The sequence below is a fragment of the Lactuca sativa genome, chromosome 2 (genome assembly GCF_002870075.4).
Source record: "Lactuca sativa cultivar Salinas chromosome 2, Lsat_Salinas_v11, whole genome shotgun sequence".
Taxonomy (NCBI): Eukaryota; Viridiplantae; Streptophyta; class Magnoliopsida; order Asterales; family Asteraceae; genus Lactuca; species Lactuca sativa.
Genome location: NC_056624.2, coordinates 102,342,086 through 102,362,049, shown reverse-complemented (window position 1 = coordinate 102,362,049; position 19,964 = coordinate 102,342,086). Strand labels below are relative to the sequence as shown.

Here is a 19,964-nt window from a genome sequence, read left to right as displayed (position 1 = left end):
TAATTAGAAGCTATTTACATGGTCCTAAATGAGTCCGATCATACCTTAAGACAAACTAACCATATTTCTTCAACTGAAAATTGATAAAATCATGATTGAATATTTAAGAAGAGTACAATATTTTACTAATAACATATGTTTGACATAACTATCTATACTTCTATAGAGATAACAAAAAAAGATATTGACGATATGATGCTCTATGATGCTCCAGTTAAAATTAGGGTCTTAATTAACAATGTTAATGTATGAGATCATTAAATTGTTTTTTTAACAATTCATCTAGAAAATAATTCTAGAAAAAACTCCAAAAACACAATGATAATGGAGTATTTTTTTTATAGGAAAAAAACGATTTTTACGAGTGGCAAAAGAAATCAACAAATGCACACCACGTCGGCTTTTCCAACCCATCATCGTTCATCTCTCTCCATAGACCCCAACAATTCTCAACAAACGCTGCTCTCTGCCCACCTCTTCTCTTCACCAGATCTTGCTCGATTTCTTGCATGCACTCACCCAATTTAATTCGATTCAACTTAGCTCAATCTTAATCTTTCAAAAAGTTTATAATTTATATTTGTTAATTTGATCAATAATATCCTCTATTCCTTGTCATCGTTATCGAATTCCAATTACTTGTTCAAGGAAAGAGGGATTCTATGCAAGTTTTTTAGGGTTTGAGTTGATCTTATTTTCTATAAGGTACGAGTAGATCAGAATCGGAAAAGATGGAATCGAGCAGGAGGGCGGTGGAATCGTACTGGAGGTCACGGATGATTGATGGGGCGACTTCTGATGAAGATAAAGTGGCGCCTGTTTACAAGTTGGAAGAAATATGCGAACTCCTTCGCTCTTCTCACGTCTCAATCGTCAAAGAAGTTTCCGAATTTATCTTTAAACGTCTGCAACACAAATCCCCCATTGTTAAGCAAAAGGTACTGCTACCTTCTTTCCTATCATTCTTCTTTTTGGGAAAGGACCTTGGCGTGGATGTATATAATCAATTGATTCCTTTATCGTTCTCATGAAATTCAAAACACCAGATCTAATTAGAAGCGGGTAGTGCTGATACCCCAATTGGTCAAGACAACTTGTCATCAATGGTTATCTTCTAATTAGGGTAATCTCTAACAACTAATGATTTCATGATTTGTGTTTGTAGGCTTTAAGAGTGATCAAGTATGCTGTGGGGAAGTCAGGTGTGGAATTTAGGAGGGAAATGCAAAGGAACTCTGTAGCTGTTCGTCAGCTAATTCACTACAAGGGACAACCGGATCCATTGAAAGGTGATGCCCTTAATAAGTCTGTAAGAGAAACTGCTCAAGAAGCTTTATCAGCTATATTTGCTGGAGAAGACAACAGTAAACCACCACCACAAGAAGGTCTTACACAACGTATACAAGGTTTTGGAAACACAAACTTTGACATTCCATCTGATGATAAGAAGTCGTTTCTTAGTGATATGGTTGGCATTGGAAGTGCAACAATCAAACAGGGATTAAACAGCTTATCACAAGCTCAAACTCATAACAAAAATGACACAGGAACTTACAGGGGCCCTAATCTGAGAAGATCATTGACTAATGAATCGAGTTACTCTGATAGCAAAGAACTTTCTAGTCAAGCTGCAACTTCTTCTAGGTTATCAACAAATGTATCTGGATCTTGGGGACAAGATCTAAAAACAAGTCAAATAGATACTGAAAATGGGAATGCAAGCTCAAGTTATTCGAATGAAAAGAGTCGTGAAGAGAGGTTATTAGAGACCATTGTAACATCTGGTGGTGTTCGCCTTCAACCTACTCGTGATGCCATTCAAGTGTTCTTAATGGAGGCCTCAAAATTGAATGCAGTAGCTTTAAGTCATGCTCTAGAAGCCAAACTCCAATCTCATATGTGGCAGGTATTTCAATTTGATTGGTGTATTTTTATCCTATACAAGATTTGGTTTCCTATGTTTGTCAGTTGTCACATTGAAATCCTTTCTTATCTTGCTTCATTGTTCTTTTAGGTTCGTGTGAAAGCCATATGTGTGCTTGAGGCAATATTGAGGAAGAAAGATGATGAACCTTTTTCCATTGTCACCTCTTACTTTACTGAAAATATAGATGCTGTGGTAAAATGCTCTGAGTCTCCTCAAGCCTCTTTAAGGGAAAAGGCAAATAAGGTATGCAATGAGTGCATTTAGCCATTTAGTACACAAAACAGCTTTATATTTCATGTTAATTGATTGTTTTTGTTATATTGAAAATTCAGGTTTTAAGCCTTCTTAATGGAGAACAAAGTGGTAGCAGGATAAGCCATCAAGACAAAAATATAAAGACTGAAAAAACCATTGTCCAAATGCCTGATTTAATAGACACAAATGATCCATTTGGAACTGAAAATCTTATCACAACACAAACAGATGAACCCATTGCATCTCTCTCAACATCAACAACAACCTCTCTCATGAATGATTTCTTTATGGATTCCTCAACCCCTGATTTACACAATGAAGAATTCAAAACTAGTGATGACCCTTTTGCTGACGTGGCATTTCACAATAAAGATGAAGAACATGAAGAAACCGATATTTTTTCAGGAATGTCCACTGTTGATAAACCACAAGTTCCAACACAAACTACAGCTCCTGGAATCGGAATTGGAAATGGAAATGGGAATGGAAATGGACCCGAGTTATTTGATATATTCGGTTCCAACTCTGATACCCCTCAAGGGAATTATAAAAATGATGTTAATGACTTGATGGCTGGATTGTCTATAGATGGGAATTCTCAAGGGGTAAACAGTAATTTAACACATCAGCCAGATGATGTTTTGAGTAACTTGCTTAAATCCCAACAAGCACCTGGGAATGGAATACCTGGAAATCCCATGTTGCCTATGGATCCTATGACATATAATTCAGGATTTATGTTTAATCCTGCAACATTTGGAACTCAACCTGTAAATTATGCTGCTATGAGTAGCATTTTAGCTCAACAGCAGTTTTACCTGCAACAGATGCATGCTCAGAATTTTGGTGCAGGAAATGCTGCTTCTGGAAGTCAAGTCGGGGGTGGGGGGTATGACTCAGCAGCTCTTCCAGATATTTTTAATCCAAATATTGCAACTCAACAACAACCACCTGCTTCCATGATGAACAACTCCAAGAAAGAGGATACTAGAGCTTTTGATTTCATATCCGTAAGTTCTCTCTCTCTCTCTCTCTCTCTCTCTCTCTCTCTCTCACACACACACACACAAACTAAGTTTTTGTAATTTTACTGATTTGTTGGTATTGAGACCTAAAATCAAGTACAAATTAAATTTATTTAGACTATGTTTGGTAGTCTACCTGAAAAACTAGCTGGTAGCTGAAAAGTTAGCTGACAAAAACTGACGCTTGTTAAAAACTAGCTGATAAGCTAGCTGGAAGATATAAAATGACATAGAACGACATTTAGAAGAATATGTTTTGCATAATTAATTAAGGGTAACTTAGGAAAATTTAAAAAAAAAAAAAAAAAAACTTTTGAAAAACTAGTCTAAGTAGCTTTTAAAAAACCTAACTTATAAGCTAGCTTTTCAGCTGACTGTGACTATGGTAGTTTTTGGTATGGTGGAATACCGGAATCGGGGAAGGAATGGAATGGTTCATTCCTTTGTAATGAAAAAAAAAACATTTTTAAACATTTTTTTGGCATGGATGGAATGAAAAGTTGCAATATAACCCTAATTATGTAACTCTTAATGAAACAGATATTTTTTCTAAAAAAATATTATTTTAATTAAGTTCAGTTTTAATTTAAAAAAAAAAAAAAAAAATCAAAGAAAATATTATTTTTATTGTAACTTATTTGGTTTTCATGAGCTTTTATTATGTTTACTTTATTATTTTTGTAAACAAAAGTTCAATAATTATAATATAGAAAATTCATTCTATTGCCAACCAAACATGATCATGGAATGTAATGACTCATTCCATTACCTTGTTTATTCCATTACTTTTCCCGTTCCATTTCATCCAACCAAACAGACTCTGTTCTACCAAAATTTATATTTTCGGATTATACGAACCATGCATTTAGGTTATATTGAATTATTGCAAAACAAGAACCTCACAATAATAGTAAATGGTTGTTGTTTGGTGTTGCAGGATCATCTTGCTGCTGCTCGTGACCCCAGGAGGGTAAACTAAACATTGATTGAGTCTTGATTTGTGAATGTCGACAAAACGTGTCTTGTTGGAAAAAGAAAAAAAAAGTAGATATTCATTTACAATTTAAAATAATATATATATGCATGTGTGTATTGTCTTGTCTTGTCATCTATGGAGAGTTAAGGGGAGGCATAGAACTGAAGTTGAGCTTTGTGGTTTTTCTTTATTTCTTTTTGAGGATTTGTGATCGTAATTCTTATACCTCATCATTCATAGTGGCAAGTCTTATCTTTTTTTTTTTTTACAACACATTTGGAAATGCATGGGCTGTTGAAATCTAAGTGGTGAATAGCATCATAGGCAATAGTCAAAGTTCTGAAGTCTTTTATATAATGCAAGATTGAGATTTTATGGCATAGCTGGAAGTGCAACTTTTGCAAAGATAAAGGTTTATTAAGTGAAAATTATAAATAGAAGCGTTAATTTTTTAAAGAAAAAAAATGTGACATTTGATCCATAAAGCTAAAGGTTGTGAGGGTTTCATTATGCTAGGTTATCAAATTGAAGTTTTAAATAAACAGAAGATGAGGACTTAAATGCTATATTAGTATGTGAATGGAGTGTAGTGGCAACTTTGGAAAAGATAAAAGGCTAAAGTGAAAACAAATAATTAGAAGAGTTAATTTCTGAAATTGGTAACTTACCTTACTTTATTCGTAATTTCTCTTTGACAAAGATAAAAGGTGTAAAAGTTATTCTGCTGTTGTAAGCATGGACGTGGTTATCTTTGTGTTGTTTATTTGAATTTTGAAGATCATAGGTTCAAAACTTGTAGGATATTATGCAAAAAAAAATTAAATAATAAAGTTATTAAAATGCTATAGAAAGTATAAAATTGTTTCATATAGTCCAATGAAATTCAGCCAAAATTATTGAATGATAGCCAACTTGTATATGTCGCATGCCATACATTTTAATACCCTAACAAAAAGATCATTCTATATTTGCTACCGGTTGTAAGCGCACATGGCTTATGATATTAGGTGTTATTGAAACATTTTCTAGATGTTTTTTTTTTGTTGTTATTAGGGTTTTACACATGTACGATATTAGGTGTTATTGAAACATATTCTAGATGTTTTTTTTGTTGTTGTTATTAGGGTTTTACACATGGAAACATTCTTTTTTCCTATTTTAAAAAGGATGAACCATTCACAAAACATGTTAAGAGAAATATTTTGCATCGGTTTGAAACATTTTCTAGATGTTTTTTTTTTGTTATTAGGGTTTTATACATGGAAACATATTTTTTTCCTATTTAAAAAATAAAAAAGACAAACCATTCACAAAACATGTTAAGGGAAATATTTTGCATCGATTTGAAACATTTTCAAGATTTTTTTTCTTGTTATTAGGGTTTTACACATGGAAACACATTTGTTTCCTATTTTTTTTTTTTTTAAAAAAGATGAATCATTCACAAAACATGTTAAAGAGAAATATTTTGTATTGATTTGAACTTCGAACACTTAATATACTCCAAAAATAAGTGCTCCAAGCATCCATGAAGGGCCTTCCACCAAACATCCAATATGGCACTGGTTGAGTGGAAGTGGAAGGTCCCTTCATCACGTGCCATTGACAACAATACTACGACCCTAAACTATGGAAGCCATTTTGTTGGGATAATCAACAAAATAATTACCAATACTAAGATTAAATCTTCAAATACACAAAAATCTAGCATCATAGTTTAGAATATCTAATACTATTTACACACAATATCCCAAAAGAGCTGGTCTCACCAAAACCACTAACATTTACGGAAATAATATTGTTCATGAGACTAAACCATCTCCCTTGAATATAACATCAAACATTCCAAAGGATAACATTAAAATAGATAATCTTCTATTCCTTCTATGTCATCATACTATCATCTTCAAGGGGAGACTCTTACCTGAATATACACCCAAAGAAAATGTGTTAGGCTTAAATTAAAAAGCCAAATAAGTTATGCTTTTAGTACTCAATAAATCATCATACATGTAAACATGTAGTCTAAGTATAATGTGCATTATGCAACAAACATAATAAGTGTAAAGTGTAAACTCAACAAGTGATCAACACAATTATGACCCAAAATCAACACTCAAAAACCTCTAAATCAAACATCAGCATACTTTCATAAAAGGTATCAACTATATATGCCATTTGCATTCGAATTTGCAAGTGTTGAATAGGGAACATAGCGAATGCAAATATGTATGCAAGTATGTAGACACAATTACCTGTATCTAATCCAATTCTTCAAAAGCTAGCACCAAGCAAGCTACAATTACTTTTGTTCATCATCCCCGGGCTTCTTCACAGCAGGTATGATTTTGTTCCTCGATATGCATAAATCGGGCCTCCGACTTCTGAATCCGGGCACGCAATCGGGCCAGTAGTACTTCCCTCCTCTGGGCTTTCCTCAATTGCGTTTCTATGGATTCTTGTGTAGGGTTTTTCCTCTTTTCTTCATTAACCCCTTGTATGGCATGCTTCGAGACGATTTCTTCTTGATTTCGTTCCTCAGAAACGTTCTCCTTTATGTTTTTAACTTTCTTATCCTCTTGTTGTTCACAGTGATCTTCATCAGTAATAACAATATTTTTGGGTTGTTGCTGAGGCAAGTTATCGTTGGTGGTGGTAATCATCGTCTTTTTGTCTTCTTTCGTTGGTAAATCAAAAGTTGTGTCTCTGTTCGTTTGCGATTGCGAAATGGAGGTTTGAGGGGCTGGTTGTTTTCCAGAAGAAGAGTGGTGTATACTTGTAGCAGCGTTCCTCTTTACTTTAGATAACCATCTGCGCCCCTCTACTCGAGCTAACAAACGAAAATTCAAGGTGAATCTGGTGGTTGTTCTGGTGGTGGTGGTGTTCTTCATCAGGGTTTCCTCCTGAACGGTGGTGTTCTACATCAGGGTTTTGGGGTTTTTGGTAACTTTTTAAGATTTTTGAAAAAAAGGAATAGGAAATGCCCCTGTGCGCTTAAATTTGAAAAAAGGAATAAGAAATGCTCTATACGCAAATCTTCTTGTTAATTTTAAAACGATGAAGTATCAAAATTGTCCAAGTTTAACCATTAACTCATGGTTATGTCACCATTATTTAAACATTTGAGTAGGTTTCTAACAGATAATTACAAAATTAGTCAAATACACTAATTATTTTACACATTTAGCTAAATAAAAATAAAAATTGTAATTATAACCATTGAAATCGCAGATGAAAATGACTCATCTGTAATTTTGTCCTTCCATCTGCGAAGGTACAAACGCCTAAAACATAACTGTGCTTTAGGCACTTGTACCTTCATAAATGGAATAGTCAATCTGTGATTTGCGTGTTCCACCTGTGATTTTCCGAACAAAATACTATAAAAACGTATTTTTCCTTCATTTTTCACTCTTCAATATAAAAAAACTCTCTTTTGGCGATTCCCTGTGACAATTTCTTGAAGAAAATGAACGATTGTTTAACAATTTCGAAAATATTGTTAGATTTTAACTATTTTTATGTTTTAATTAACATTTATTTAGTATATGTTTTTAGTATTTTATTATTTATTGTATTAGTTTGTGTAAAAAAACTGAAATTATATTGTTTGTGATTGGGTAATTTTGTTGTATTTGATAGATTTAATATTATTTAATAGTAAACTTGAAGTTTTAATGCTTTTTTGTTAGTAGTTGTATGAATGTATAAATATAGACCGCGTAGAATGTGCATTGGCTTGTTGTACATTTATTAAATGGTTAGAATATGTTATTTTTTTTAAGTTCAAAGTTAAATAAATTGTTACAATATGTTTGGTTGGTGGTTTAAGTTGAGAAATTGATATAGCATGGTTAGAATATGTTATTTGTCGTTTGTATACTTGTTGTATAACTTGAAATTTTGTATATACTTATCGTATAAGTGGTCGTTTAACTTGAAAATTGGTTATAATAATGTTTACAATAGTCGTTTGTTTATTTGTCGTATAACTTGAAAATTTGTATATACTTGACGTTTAAATTGAAAAATTGTTATAGTGTAGTTAGAATATGTTATTTTATTTAATTTAAAAGTTAAAATCGTTTGTATACTTGCATATAACTTGAAAATTTATATATAGTTGTCGTTTAAGTTGAAAAATTGTTATAGTATGTGATTGTTTTTCAGTGTAAATATAGAAATTATAGATTAAATGTTGGTTTTTGCATTGTTTATGTTTGTAATTTGAATGTTGGATTATTATTGCATTTAATATATTGATATTTTAAAATGAAATAGTTGTTTAGTTTTCTAATATGTTATTGTTTTTTGCGCAACATGATTCTAATAATTTCAATGTTAAAGCTTTTGTGAACTTAAAAGGATCGGTGTGTAACATATGGAAAGTATTTGATGTGTTAGATGGTGTCAGACGTGATATTTTTATACAAACAGTATTTGGTTACTTATTGGACGTCCCACGTTTACAAGGGGACGGATTGCTGTTCCACAAGATGTTTCTTCATCAGATACGATCAGACGCTGTTTTATCTCCAGATGGAATAAAACGGTTAAATTTTAGAGTGGGTGATATGAAAATGGTATATGACCCAAAAGAATTTTGTTTGATAACCGGGTTGAATTTTGGCGAGTATTCTAAAATGATCGGCAAAAAAGTGTCAGAAAAAATAGTTATTAGTAAAAAAAAGATGTTTATTGCGTGAACGTCTATTTTCGAACCATACAAATAGTTCGGTGAAAATCGATGACCTGAAAGTTTTATTTTAAATCATCTATTATTAGAAGTTGGTGACGCTGATGCAGTTAGAGTATGTTTGATATACATTTTGTGTGAAGGTTTTTTGGGAAAAGAAATAAATGACCGGGTGCCAAAAGATTGTTTTTTTTTTTTTTTTTTTTTTTGCTGAGAATTTGGATGTCTGGAACAAGTATTTTTTGTTTACTTTGAAAGTTTCATATTATTAATGTTAATGTATATTATAACTATTTTGTTTTTTTTTTGTTAGTTTTGCTTGGGGTAGCTATTTATGGGATTTTACCTATGAGGACCTTAAGGATACGTTGTCAAACTTTAAAATACTCCGTCTCAGGATTTACGGCTTCATTTAGGGTATAAAAAAATATTTATATTTAAATGCTTTTATTGTTATGTTAGTTATTTTAATTTTAACTTTTATTACTATAATTGTAAAAATTGTAGATATGGATATATGAGATGTTTCCGGCTGTGCATGTCTGTGGATTTGAATTGAGAAAAAAATAGAGACATGCCTCGATTGAAACAATGGAGTGACACAAAAAAATTGAAATTGGTTGATGTGAACAAGATTTTTTCAAAGACACAGGTTTATAATTTTTTTTTATTTTTATTAAAATTCATTATTATACTTTTATATGCATTTTTAATATGTTTAATTTTTTAGGAGGGACAACAACCAATAAATAAAATGTCATCGGGTGATGATGCGGTTACATCTTGTTATTATATGTCATTTCAATAGTATGTATATGGTGAACAGAAATCAGTTTCATCCCCAGTACGGGACCATTTTAGGAGACAAGACAAATCTTCGTCTAGTATGTCGTCTAGTGGTCGCTCTCACGGTAGAGGTGGGCATAGTGGGAAAGCCAGCTTAGAGGAGGTGCTGAAACGACTACATGTACTGGAGCAACAAGTGTTTATGAACCAAGAACCTACTGAGGTGTTTGTTGAAAAAGTGAATAATGAAGATCTGTGGAATAACATCGGTTTTGAGGAGTCTGCAGTATTCTAAACAAATTTTGATCAACCGGTTAGTTACACGCTACATTTTTTTTTATAATTTATTAACATATTTGAAAATTTTTGTTCATATTTTATAGTTGAAAATGTAGGTTGTAGAAGATGAATGAATGAATAAAAATAATACAAATGAAAATGTTTTTGGTGATATTGAAGACGACGAGGTTATTATATATATTACAGTTATGATTTTAATAATTAAATTTTATGGTGTTTTTCCTTAATAACTATAATGTGTTAATTTTAATGTAGGAGTTGGAGAAGAGGAATGAGAATGCGAGTTGTAGTAGGAACAAATTTGATGATAATGTGTTTGATGTAAATGATTATAGTGAAGCTAAAGAGGTTGTTATACTTACATTTATTTTATTTTTTTAGTAGATTAAAACATTTTTTAATTAGAGATTATTGTTTATTAATTTACGTGTCGGAGGAAGATGATTTAATAATTACGGGAAATGTAAATTATTATGATGCTTATGGTTTTGATGGCAAAGAAGTTACACTCGATAGACTGAGGGCTCGAAATCCATCAAAGTATTTGTGTCCTCCTTACACTGAGGTATTCGTTTAATTTAAAAGCTTATATCGTAATAATAGAATTTTATTTTTATGTGAATTATTTGAAAGATAGAGATTTAAACATTTGAATATTGTTTTAGTTGCACACGACACCGAAGCAAAAAAGAAGACCAAAAAAGAAGGTTGATATCAAATCAACAAGCCCCGTTCCTCCTCCAGCATTTGTTGTTGTTCACGACTTCTCCGTGTTGCGCCTGCAACCTTATGTAGCATGTGGTGAAGTTGTGATCCAGAATTATTTATTTCATTCATATGACGTGCAACATCATTTGTTTAATTTGGTGTTAGATAGAGATTTTTGGAGCGCCTTGTTTGGGCATACACACGACGGATGGTTGGAGGCAGCCGTAAAATAATTTTTAATTCATTATTTTAAAAGTTTTTTTTTGTTTTTTAGTTAATAACAAAATTATCATAATTTTGTGCAGCATATCACCATTTGGAATAGACTACTGATGGAGAGACGTTTTGATAGCGACCGACATACAATAATGCCTTCAAATTTTTTTGTTTGCCATGTTATGGAAGAAGGGTATGATTGGAGGGCGTTTATGGCTGGTATTGCTACATACCCTAACTTCATGGTTACTTAGTGGGATGTCGATACGGTAAACTGAATTTTATTTTTCGAAATTTTTTTCGTTATTGTCGTTATGTTTTTGTATTCTGATATGTAAAAATAACTTTTTTTTATCCTTATATAGGTCCTAATGTCAATTCATTCATCCCCTAATCATTGGTTATTTGGGGAACTAAGATTGGCGTCAATGCAAGTCCATATTTATGACAGTCTCGGTAGAGGGGCTTATGAAAAATTCAACTCTGATGGAACCTTTACCAAAATTGAAGCTCGGGTGGCAGATTATTTAGACAAGATTGACTATTGGGCCCAGAGGAACATCCCAAGGATTCCATTGAATATGCGATTCATTTTCGAAACAAATGTTCCCCAACAAAGTAGTCGTTTTGGAGATTGCGGTGTTTTTGTTTGTATGTTTATGGAACAATTAGTTTCAGGCCAACCAATACGTGAACTTATTAACCCAAGGAACGCAACTTTAGAGTTTCGCCAACGGATGGCAAAAATTTATTTGGGGTCGAGTCTTGGTCCTATGTAGTTGGATTATATATAAGTATATGTAATTGAATGTTGGATTTAATGACCTAGTAATAACTTCAATACTTACAACATAACAACGACACCACCATTTGTTTTAACGTTACAAGTACACTGCTCTAAACATAACAACAAATACAACAATTTATTGACGTAACAACTTCAAAACTATCAAAATAATATTAAAAAGCTTACAACTTGAAAACAATAATTGCCAAAAACAACACCCAGCTACAAACCAAGGCTATCTTTAACTTCTTATTTTCTGATTGAAAATGCGTATTACAGTTAGCTACTTTAGCTATTACCATATATGATTGGTCCTTCTCTTCATCAACCCAACTGATAAACCTACATTTTGGTCCCTGTAAATTTAAACATTGACAATAAGAATTGTTGCCATATAATCATGAGGGTGTAAATATGAATGAAGTTAAGAACGTGATACCATATATGGGCAAGCGTAAAATAATCTTCATGGGTTTTTCGTTGTACCCGAAATCCTAATGATACATTCACCTCTGCAATTACAATATGTCATTCGCCTTATTTATTCTATCAAATATGAATTACTTTCACAGATAAATTTCATGGAGTGACTTTACACCCATTTATAGAAGAAATTTTATTACAGACAAGTATGTTTGACTATGAAATGAACTGGTTTGACTATGATTTCAAAAAGTTGAACTATGTACTGCATACAAGTACATTGTCTTGTCTTGTCCGTCAGTGATGTTTGACTATGAAATGAACTGGTTTGACTATGAATTTAAAAATTTGACCTATGAACTACAGATAAGTACATTGTCTTGTCTTGTCTTATTGGTCAAGGATGTTTGATTATAAAATGAACCGGTTTGACTATGAATTTAAAAAGTTGAACTATGAAGTATGAACTATAGAGAAACACCAATTTCTAAATAATTATAATTGTATTCGTGTGATGATTGTAAAAGACTTTCATTACTTATGAAAATAAGTACTTACACCGAAAGAAGCTTCTCTCAGCTACCAATATTCTTGCATAATCTTCAAAGAACAAATCCTAATACCTTCACAACCATCAAGAAAACGGATACCAATCGCTTTCAATTCTGTTTTGTGGCTTTAGGTTGTGTGGTATAACATATTTGTTTTATTGAGTTAATTAATATTTCTTGGTAATGTATCTCGTTTACTCTTTACTTATCACTAATATATGTTTGTTTTTTATGCAGATTCGTACCTTCCTTAGGTGCATGATACCGTTAATATATGTTTGTTTTTTATGCAGATTCTGTCGGACATAATGATACGAAAGTCGAAATGTTATTTTGGAAGCCATGCAATGCTTATAGTGTTCATGATTTTTACTTGTGTCTGGAAAGGTTGCAAAGTGCATTTAGGAAACCACCTTTCTGCACCTTGCTTAGGAGTACAATTTTCTGGCTTGACGATATAGCAATTTCAAAATGGACATAAGCATTTTCCCCAAAAGTACGTTACAATGTTAAATCGATTGATGTCCCTGAAATGTTGCAAATTATATCCACGTCCACACGTGAGTTTCCTATAACAACGATAATCGAGTTAATCAATACATCGATACAATCAAAGTATGTAGAACGGGCAGAAGTGGCGAGTAACTTTATAGTTATATTTAATTTTTTTATTGTATTATTATTTTAAAATTAACAAATTTTGTAGGGAAGTTGTGTGACAACCTGAAAATTTTTGCTTTGAAAGCTCAGTCAGTTAACTCAACTCAGTGACAGACTCACTCCTGCTATCATTTAGCACAATTTGGAGCTTGTTTTACGTGTTCTGATCCTAGTACACTTAAGGAATAAGTGTTAGAAAGCACCTGCTAGAGCCATTAGACATCATACAAGCCTTAACCATCACCACCATGAGTTCACGGCCACAACACTTAGAGTTTACGGTCGTAAACTCCAAGTGGGCCGTAAACTCACTCTTATATATGTAAGTCTTGGCCATTTTTCTCCTTCCTCCTTTCCTTGGCCGATTTTTCTCCATTCTCTCTCAAGTATCATCCAACATTTCATCTTAGATCTTTAAAAGTTGTAAGTATTCTTCCTTGATTTATTGATACATCTCATTATCTAGTGTCAATACATGATTCCATCCATGAAACCATCCCATTTGCTAGATCTTCAAGTTTCACCAAGAACACCAAGAACACATACTAGTGTTATTGGCCAAGATCGACCATTTCAAGCCTCTATATTGTAAGTACTCTCCCCTACATTTCATATCTAGTAGGAGGCCTTGAATTATAACCTTGAAACATGCCTTTCCCATGAAGATCATGAGTTTACGGCCCAAGATCTTCCTTCGCCGTAAACTCCATGTTTTGGAATTTTTGGGCCTTAAACTCTTCCAAACAAGCAAGCCTTTGACCTAGAACCATTCCTTGATGTGTTTAGGACCTTAAAACAACAATTAGTGCAAAGTAATATGAGTTTACGACCGTAAACTCATGGGGGTTTACCCCTGGGCCGTAAACTCATGTGGTTCATCCATATGGGCCATAAACACTCCTTAGTCCAATCACATGTGATTCAACACTTCATTACTTGCATTTGGCTACCTCTAAACCCTATATTTATGTCAATATATGTCATTTAGGACTTGTTAAGTCTCGGGACATCATTCGTGGAGCTTCTCATCCTTACACGCATAGCCGTTTGAATCACCCGCATCAGGTGAGTTCATACCCCATAATGAATCTTTTAAACTGTTTTAAATGCTTTTAGGGGGGGAGGGGAATACAAGTTGAACACAATTTATAATTGTGTAACTGTTTGTTCAACATCTTTTAAAGGATTACCTATGTCTTTTATAAGTAATCAAAACATTTCAAAAGCTCTTTTAAAGTTATGTTACTTTTTAGTTTAACAAAACTCTATTTTTAAAGTACGAGCATAACTTAGTATTAAAATGAGTCTTTTCAATAACAGTTCAAGTTAAACACTAGTAAACTATAATGGGTATAGTTTAGAGAGTCAGTTCATACTAGATACAATACACGATAACACAAGATAACACACAATAAAGAGAAACAAGGAGGAAGATACAATACACGATAACAGAAAGAACATACTAAGATACTATAACAGAACAAACATAATAAGGTGCTATAGCATGAGACAACTACATGATCTAATTATACCAATGAATCACTAACGCATTGTTCTAAACAAAAGGTGATAGTTATATTGGGTGTACATGATCACATAACTTTAGTGTGAAGTTACACGACCTAGAAACTCGTTTATTGAAGTCGCGTTTGGTTCCCGGAATCTTTTAACAGGGAGAACGTTTAGTCTGGGAACTAGCCTTCACATTATGACCTTAATAAAACAAATATGTTTTAAGGTAATTAGTACGATCAGTTTGTCATTTATAAGACAACTGAGTACTTATATTTTCCCATTACTTTCATAAAGTGACAGTTCCACTTGAAAGTTAATACAAACTATTTTCGAGTCAAGATAGTTATAAACTAGGGAAAAACTTACATCTTTTCAAAACGACAAACAGAACAGTCGGGTCTAGTACATTCAGTAGAAAGGGACCATAATGCTAACCTTATGATTCCTTAATGTATACATTAAGAGAGAGATATATAAATAATATCTGGTAGGTAATAGGATGTGTGCTTTCTGCTTTATTTCCTGTTCCTTGTTTGGTTGTGGGCTTAGAGCGGATTCACCCAGTCTATTATCCATTCGATAGTAGTTGTATATATGTTCCGTATACATTAAGTCATCATAAGGGGTACCAGGTATGGGTCAGGTCATAGGACACTAATTCAATGCACAATTTTCTAGTACAAAACATACTTTTCAAATCAAAACTTTGGATATACAAAACTAGAAACTTACTAGTAAAGGGTTTAATCCATTTTATTAAACTGTCATTTTAAAGGACCTTAGGTAGTTAACTCTACAATACCTTAGTTTATACATCGAAGGTTATATATAAATAATATCCAATAGGTAGTTGGATGTGTGCCTTCTGCCTCATTCCCTGTTCCTTGTTTGGTTGTGGTCTTAGGGCATATTCACACAATTAAGTATCTATTCCATATTAGATTATATATAGTTAGTATAAACTAAGTGACTATAGAAGGAACTACTGTGGTTACTATATTATTATAAGAAATAAGGGTTTTCTTAAGGAATCTTTTCATAAATTATAAAGGAACTATTACAGTTAACTTTGTGAGTACCAAGGGAATACACTAGGGTTATATACAACAGGGATCTAACAAACAATAGGATGTGTGTCATCCACCTCATTCCCTGTTCCTTGTTTGGTTGTGGGCTTAGGGCAGATACGCACAATTGATTGCTTGTTTACTCTGAGTTTTATATAACTTGTATCCATTTAGTACTCATAGAAAGGATTGTAGAGTCATTTTTACTTATCTTTCATCAAAGTAGGAAATATGGGATTTTCAGGAGGAACAAACGAACTTTTCTAAACATAACTTACAACTCACTACATTTTACAACAACTTTCTACAACTTACTTACATCACTAGAATCTTATGAACTCACCATCTTAATTGTTGATAAACTCTTTCAAATAACTTGTATTCTCAGAAAACTAGTAGACAAGTACTCCCGCTGGGAATTCTGAAGATGGAGCAGTATAACTCCAAGTCTTATTTTGTTATTTGCTTATGTATTCTATGTTTTGTGAACACACATATTGTAAACACTTTCTTTCTAATGAAATGGTTGTTCATTACTTTGCTTACTATGATGCATGTCTTGTGACACTAAACATGACATCCTCCACCCCCGAACATTTCCGTCGTTCCGGTTTTGGGGTGTGACAAGTTGTCTGGTGGGGTGACCCCTTATGTTGAGAATAAGGTTCAAAAACGTGTCAACAAGTCTTATAATTAGGTGGCAAGACGTTTGTATGGGGATACATTTGAAGTCGATGAAAATTTTGCCACCAGCAAAGTACAATTTGAACGTAGGGTATGTAGTTGTGGGAAATGGCAAAAAAGCAGTATACCATGTGGCCACGCTATAGCATCTCTAAGAACTCGTACGTTTGAAGCCATTCACGAAATGGTTGATTATAAGTTCACTGCTTTCGTGTATTGAGTTGCATTTAGATCTGAGTCGGTGAATTCTATACCATCACATGTGCACTTAGAAATACCAAATAAAAGGTGGTCCTGTTACCTCCCTAAAAGAAGTAGTTATTCATGAACCCCGTTTGCAGTTTATGTCCTATTATGTATTAGTTACTTATGTACGACGTTGCATTTTATGTCATGTTATGTACTAGTTATGGGTTAATGTTTTAATGAATTGATTATGGACCTGTTATCTTAATTCATTTTTAATTGCGATTATGGAAACAACATACATTAAAAGTAAGGGAGATTTATTAACAACTCACAAAACACACGTACAACAACAAGCAACGTAACTAATGAAAAACAAACAACTTAACCAACATGCATATAAAAAGTGAGGGACATTCTTTAAAAGATTTCATGCATCTCCGTCGGTAAACTCTCTATTATCATATTTGGAATGGTATAGTTCCAAAGCCACTTGTATGAGAATGTCTTCATCCATATTCGCATGTTCATTATCTAGCTCATTATAAATACATTGAAAATGCTTGACTTTTCTTTTCAAATCCAAAAACTTCGCTTTGACATCTCTTCTTCTTCGATATTGAGTACTCCCCATTTGATGGTGAAACAAATGACAGACACGAGACCAAAATGATACAGCGCGAACTTCTGGCGGACCCGGTGGAAAATCGTCCTCTACAGTTACAATCCAAGCTTGAACCAAAGCGACCTACTCTTCGTTGCTCCATCTATGTGGTACAAGTGAGTCCATTGTTGCAAGGGGAAAAGTAGTGCGATACAATTAAAATGGATATGAACAACTATTTATAGCGACTCCTTATTTTCCCTGTGCAATGGCTTGTCAACTCAAGTAGCAGTGTATTGTGTTGTCATTCGATGCAAGGACTTGTCAACTCGAACAGTGATATGTTGTGTTCTCAGTTGGTACACTACGTTCTTCAGTTAAGTTTGACTATGAATTGCAAACAAATTAGAAGACTGGACTGCGATATTGTGTATAAACTACTATAAATTGACATTAAGTTAAAAAAACAGTTTTCTAAACGATTTTACAGTTATTTATATATTATTTTTGAAATTTTACTCTCTTTGTTTCACTAAAAATGAGTTCTATACCATGGAGCAATGAGGAGTTCTTGGTTCTTACACCTGCATATATTCATGTGTACGAGACGAGCAAGTTGAACTATCCTATGTTTTGGACTCGTTTAACCAATATCTTCAATGCTGAAAACCGAATGACTACAACAAACGATCGTGACGAACTGGACATCTTAGCAAAATGGTATGAAATGAAAACTAAAGTTCTATTATTAACGATCATTGTACCAAAATTGATGACACCCGTTTAAATGCTACTGAGGAGGTCATCTTGGAAGCTGCTAAGGAGGAATACAAGTCATTAAGTGACGGGTTGTAATTCTAGTTTGAAGCCCCTTGGAATATTTTGAAATATATCTCGTTTATTTAATATCTATTTCAATTTATTAGGTGTGTACTAGGTTATTTTCATGTATTACGTATGCATTGGATGCACCTCTTATGTTTAATTTTCATTAATAAATGCTCATTGCATTAGTTTTCATGATACATTACAATACATTACTAACAACAATTCCATGAACCATTAAACTTAAAACATTACAAGCATTACTAAATACAACGAATTAAACTTAAACTATTAAACTAACAACCATTACATGAAACATTAAACTTATAACATTACTACAAACAAAGCATTAAAATAAAAAAATAAAAAAACAAGTCCATGGGTTATTTTTAACAAAAAATAGAGCGGTCTACATGAAATACTGATTATTTTTAACAACCTTCCAAACTTCGTCATATTCAAAGTCTCTACCTTCACACTCACAGATGTAAAAATTTGTAACAACTTCCAAGAACTTTTCTTCATCCCAACAACGAAGTTTGGTGCTTTTCACATAATTACACGCTCGATTGAACCATGTGACTTCTTCCTTTACATCTATCCATTTACTAACAACATCTTATTGTTGTTGTTGTTGTTATTGTTGTCCTTTTCCCATCTCATGGTTGAACAAAGCTGTTATGAGGGTCCATTCATCACTTACTAGGCAATGCGGGGGAGCAAGTAACGGTACACCCTCCTTAACACTTAGTAAGCATCGTGTTAGAACCAACACCTTGTTTCTCGTCCATGGTCGTTCAAAATTGGAACTAGGTACTTCATTCGAAGAAGTTGCTGCATTCGATGACATTTCTAAATATGGGAGTTGGTTTCGTTTAGGTGATATGGGTGTTTGGTTTGTAGATCTTAAACATCTATTTATATTATAATTACAGGACTATGAATTACAACTTTCACTACGAAATGGTTGCATTTGGACTATGATTTGCAGGTTACTGCAGTGATTTATCATGTCAAACAGTCATTTATGTCTTGTCACTTCAGAGTTTAACTACGATTTGCAGGTTACTACAATGACTTGTCATTAATATGTAGTCATTTCAAAGTTCGACTATGAATTATAACTCTGACTAAAAAATGGTTGCATTTGGACTAGTATGTATAAATACCACTTATAGCACCAATTGATTATAATCTCGACTTTATTATGAGTTCCTCACAAAATTTCAAAGTTTGCTCATGCAACGAAGTAATTGTTACTACCGTGATTCAGTCGACCCTTTTTTACACCCTCTTTAGCCAGCCCATATATGTCAGATGAAACTTTTGAGGAATTGAAGAAGGCTGAAGAACAATAAGAGCATGACAAAGAGTCATCCGGATTCTCACTCAACGTGGTAATGATATTGCATTAGAATGCAAACAAGCTCAAGAATGGATAGACCTCAATAAAAACAAAATCAAAGAGCATGAAGAATGGATAAAAAAGACTAAGAAGGCGATCAAAACGACTGAAAAATGGCTTGCTGAGAAGGACGAGTAGTTGATACACCTTAGGGTGCAAAAGGATCATTTGGAAGATAAAATGAGAATTAGGGATGACTATATAACAATCGAGAAAGAGAATTACCCATTGTAGTTCCCTGAGTTTAAAAATTAGTTACAAAAATATTGTAACATTATCATGATACACCTTAGGGTGCAAAAGGATCGTTTGTTATTTTTTTAAACAACGTCTTGTAATTGTTATAATCTGCAAACTAAATATTATAA

At 33.1% G+C, this 19,964-nt stretch overlaps 1 protein-coding gene and 1 long non-coding RNA gene across 2 annotated transcripts; one reads left to right on the top strand and one right to left on the bottom strand.

Annotated features, from left to right (window-relative positions):
• Nucleotides 1–370: 370 nt before the first annotated feature.
• On the top strand, nucleotides 371–4,429 carry LOC111886316 (protein MODIFIED TRANSPORT TO THE VACUOLE 1). The gene is made up of 5 exons (XM_023882552.2): nucleotides 371–938; nucleotides 1,166–1,906; nucleotides 2,015–2,170; nucleotides 2,260–3,192; nucleotides 4,145–4,429. The coding sequence occupies exons 1-5, from the start codon at nucleotides 732–734 to the stop codon at nucleotides 4,184–4,186; spliced, it is 2,079 nt and encodes a 692-aa protein (XP_023738320.1). The 5' UTR covers nucleotides 371–731; the 3' UTR covers nucleotides 4,187–4,429.
• A 1,393-nt stretch (nucleotides 4,430–5,822) lies between these two features.
• On the bottom strand, nucleotides 5,823–7,168 carry LOC122196711 (uncharacterized). The gene is made up of 2 exons (XR_006188742.2): nucleotides 6,439–7,168; nucleotides 5,823–6,107 (listed from the first exon to the last, which is right to left on the bottom strand). It is a non-coding gene; the product is annotated as an uncharacterized LOC122196711 (long non-coding RNA).
• Nucleotides 7,169–19,964: the final 12,796 nt, after the last annotated feature.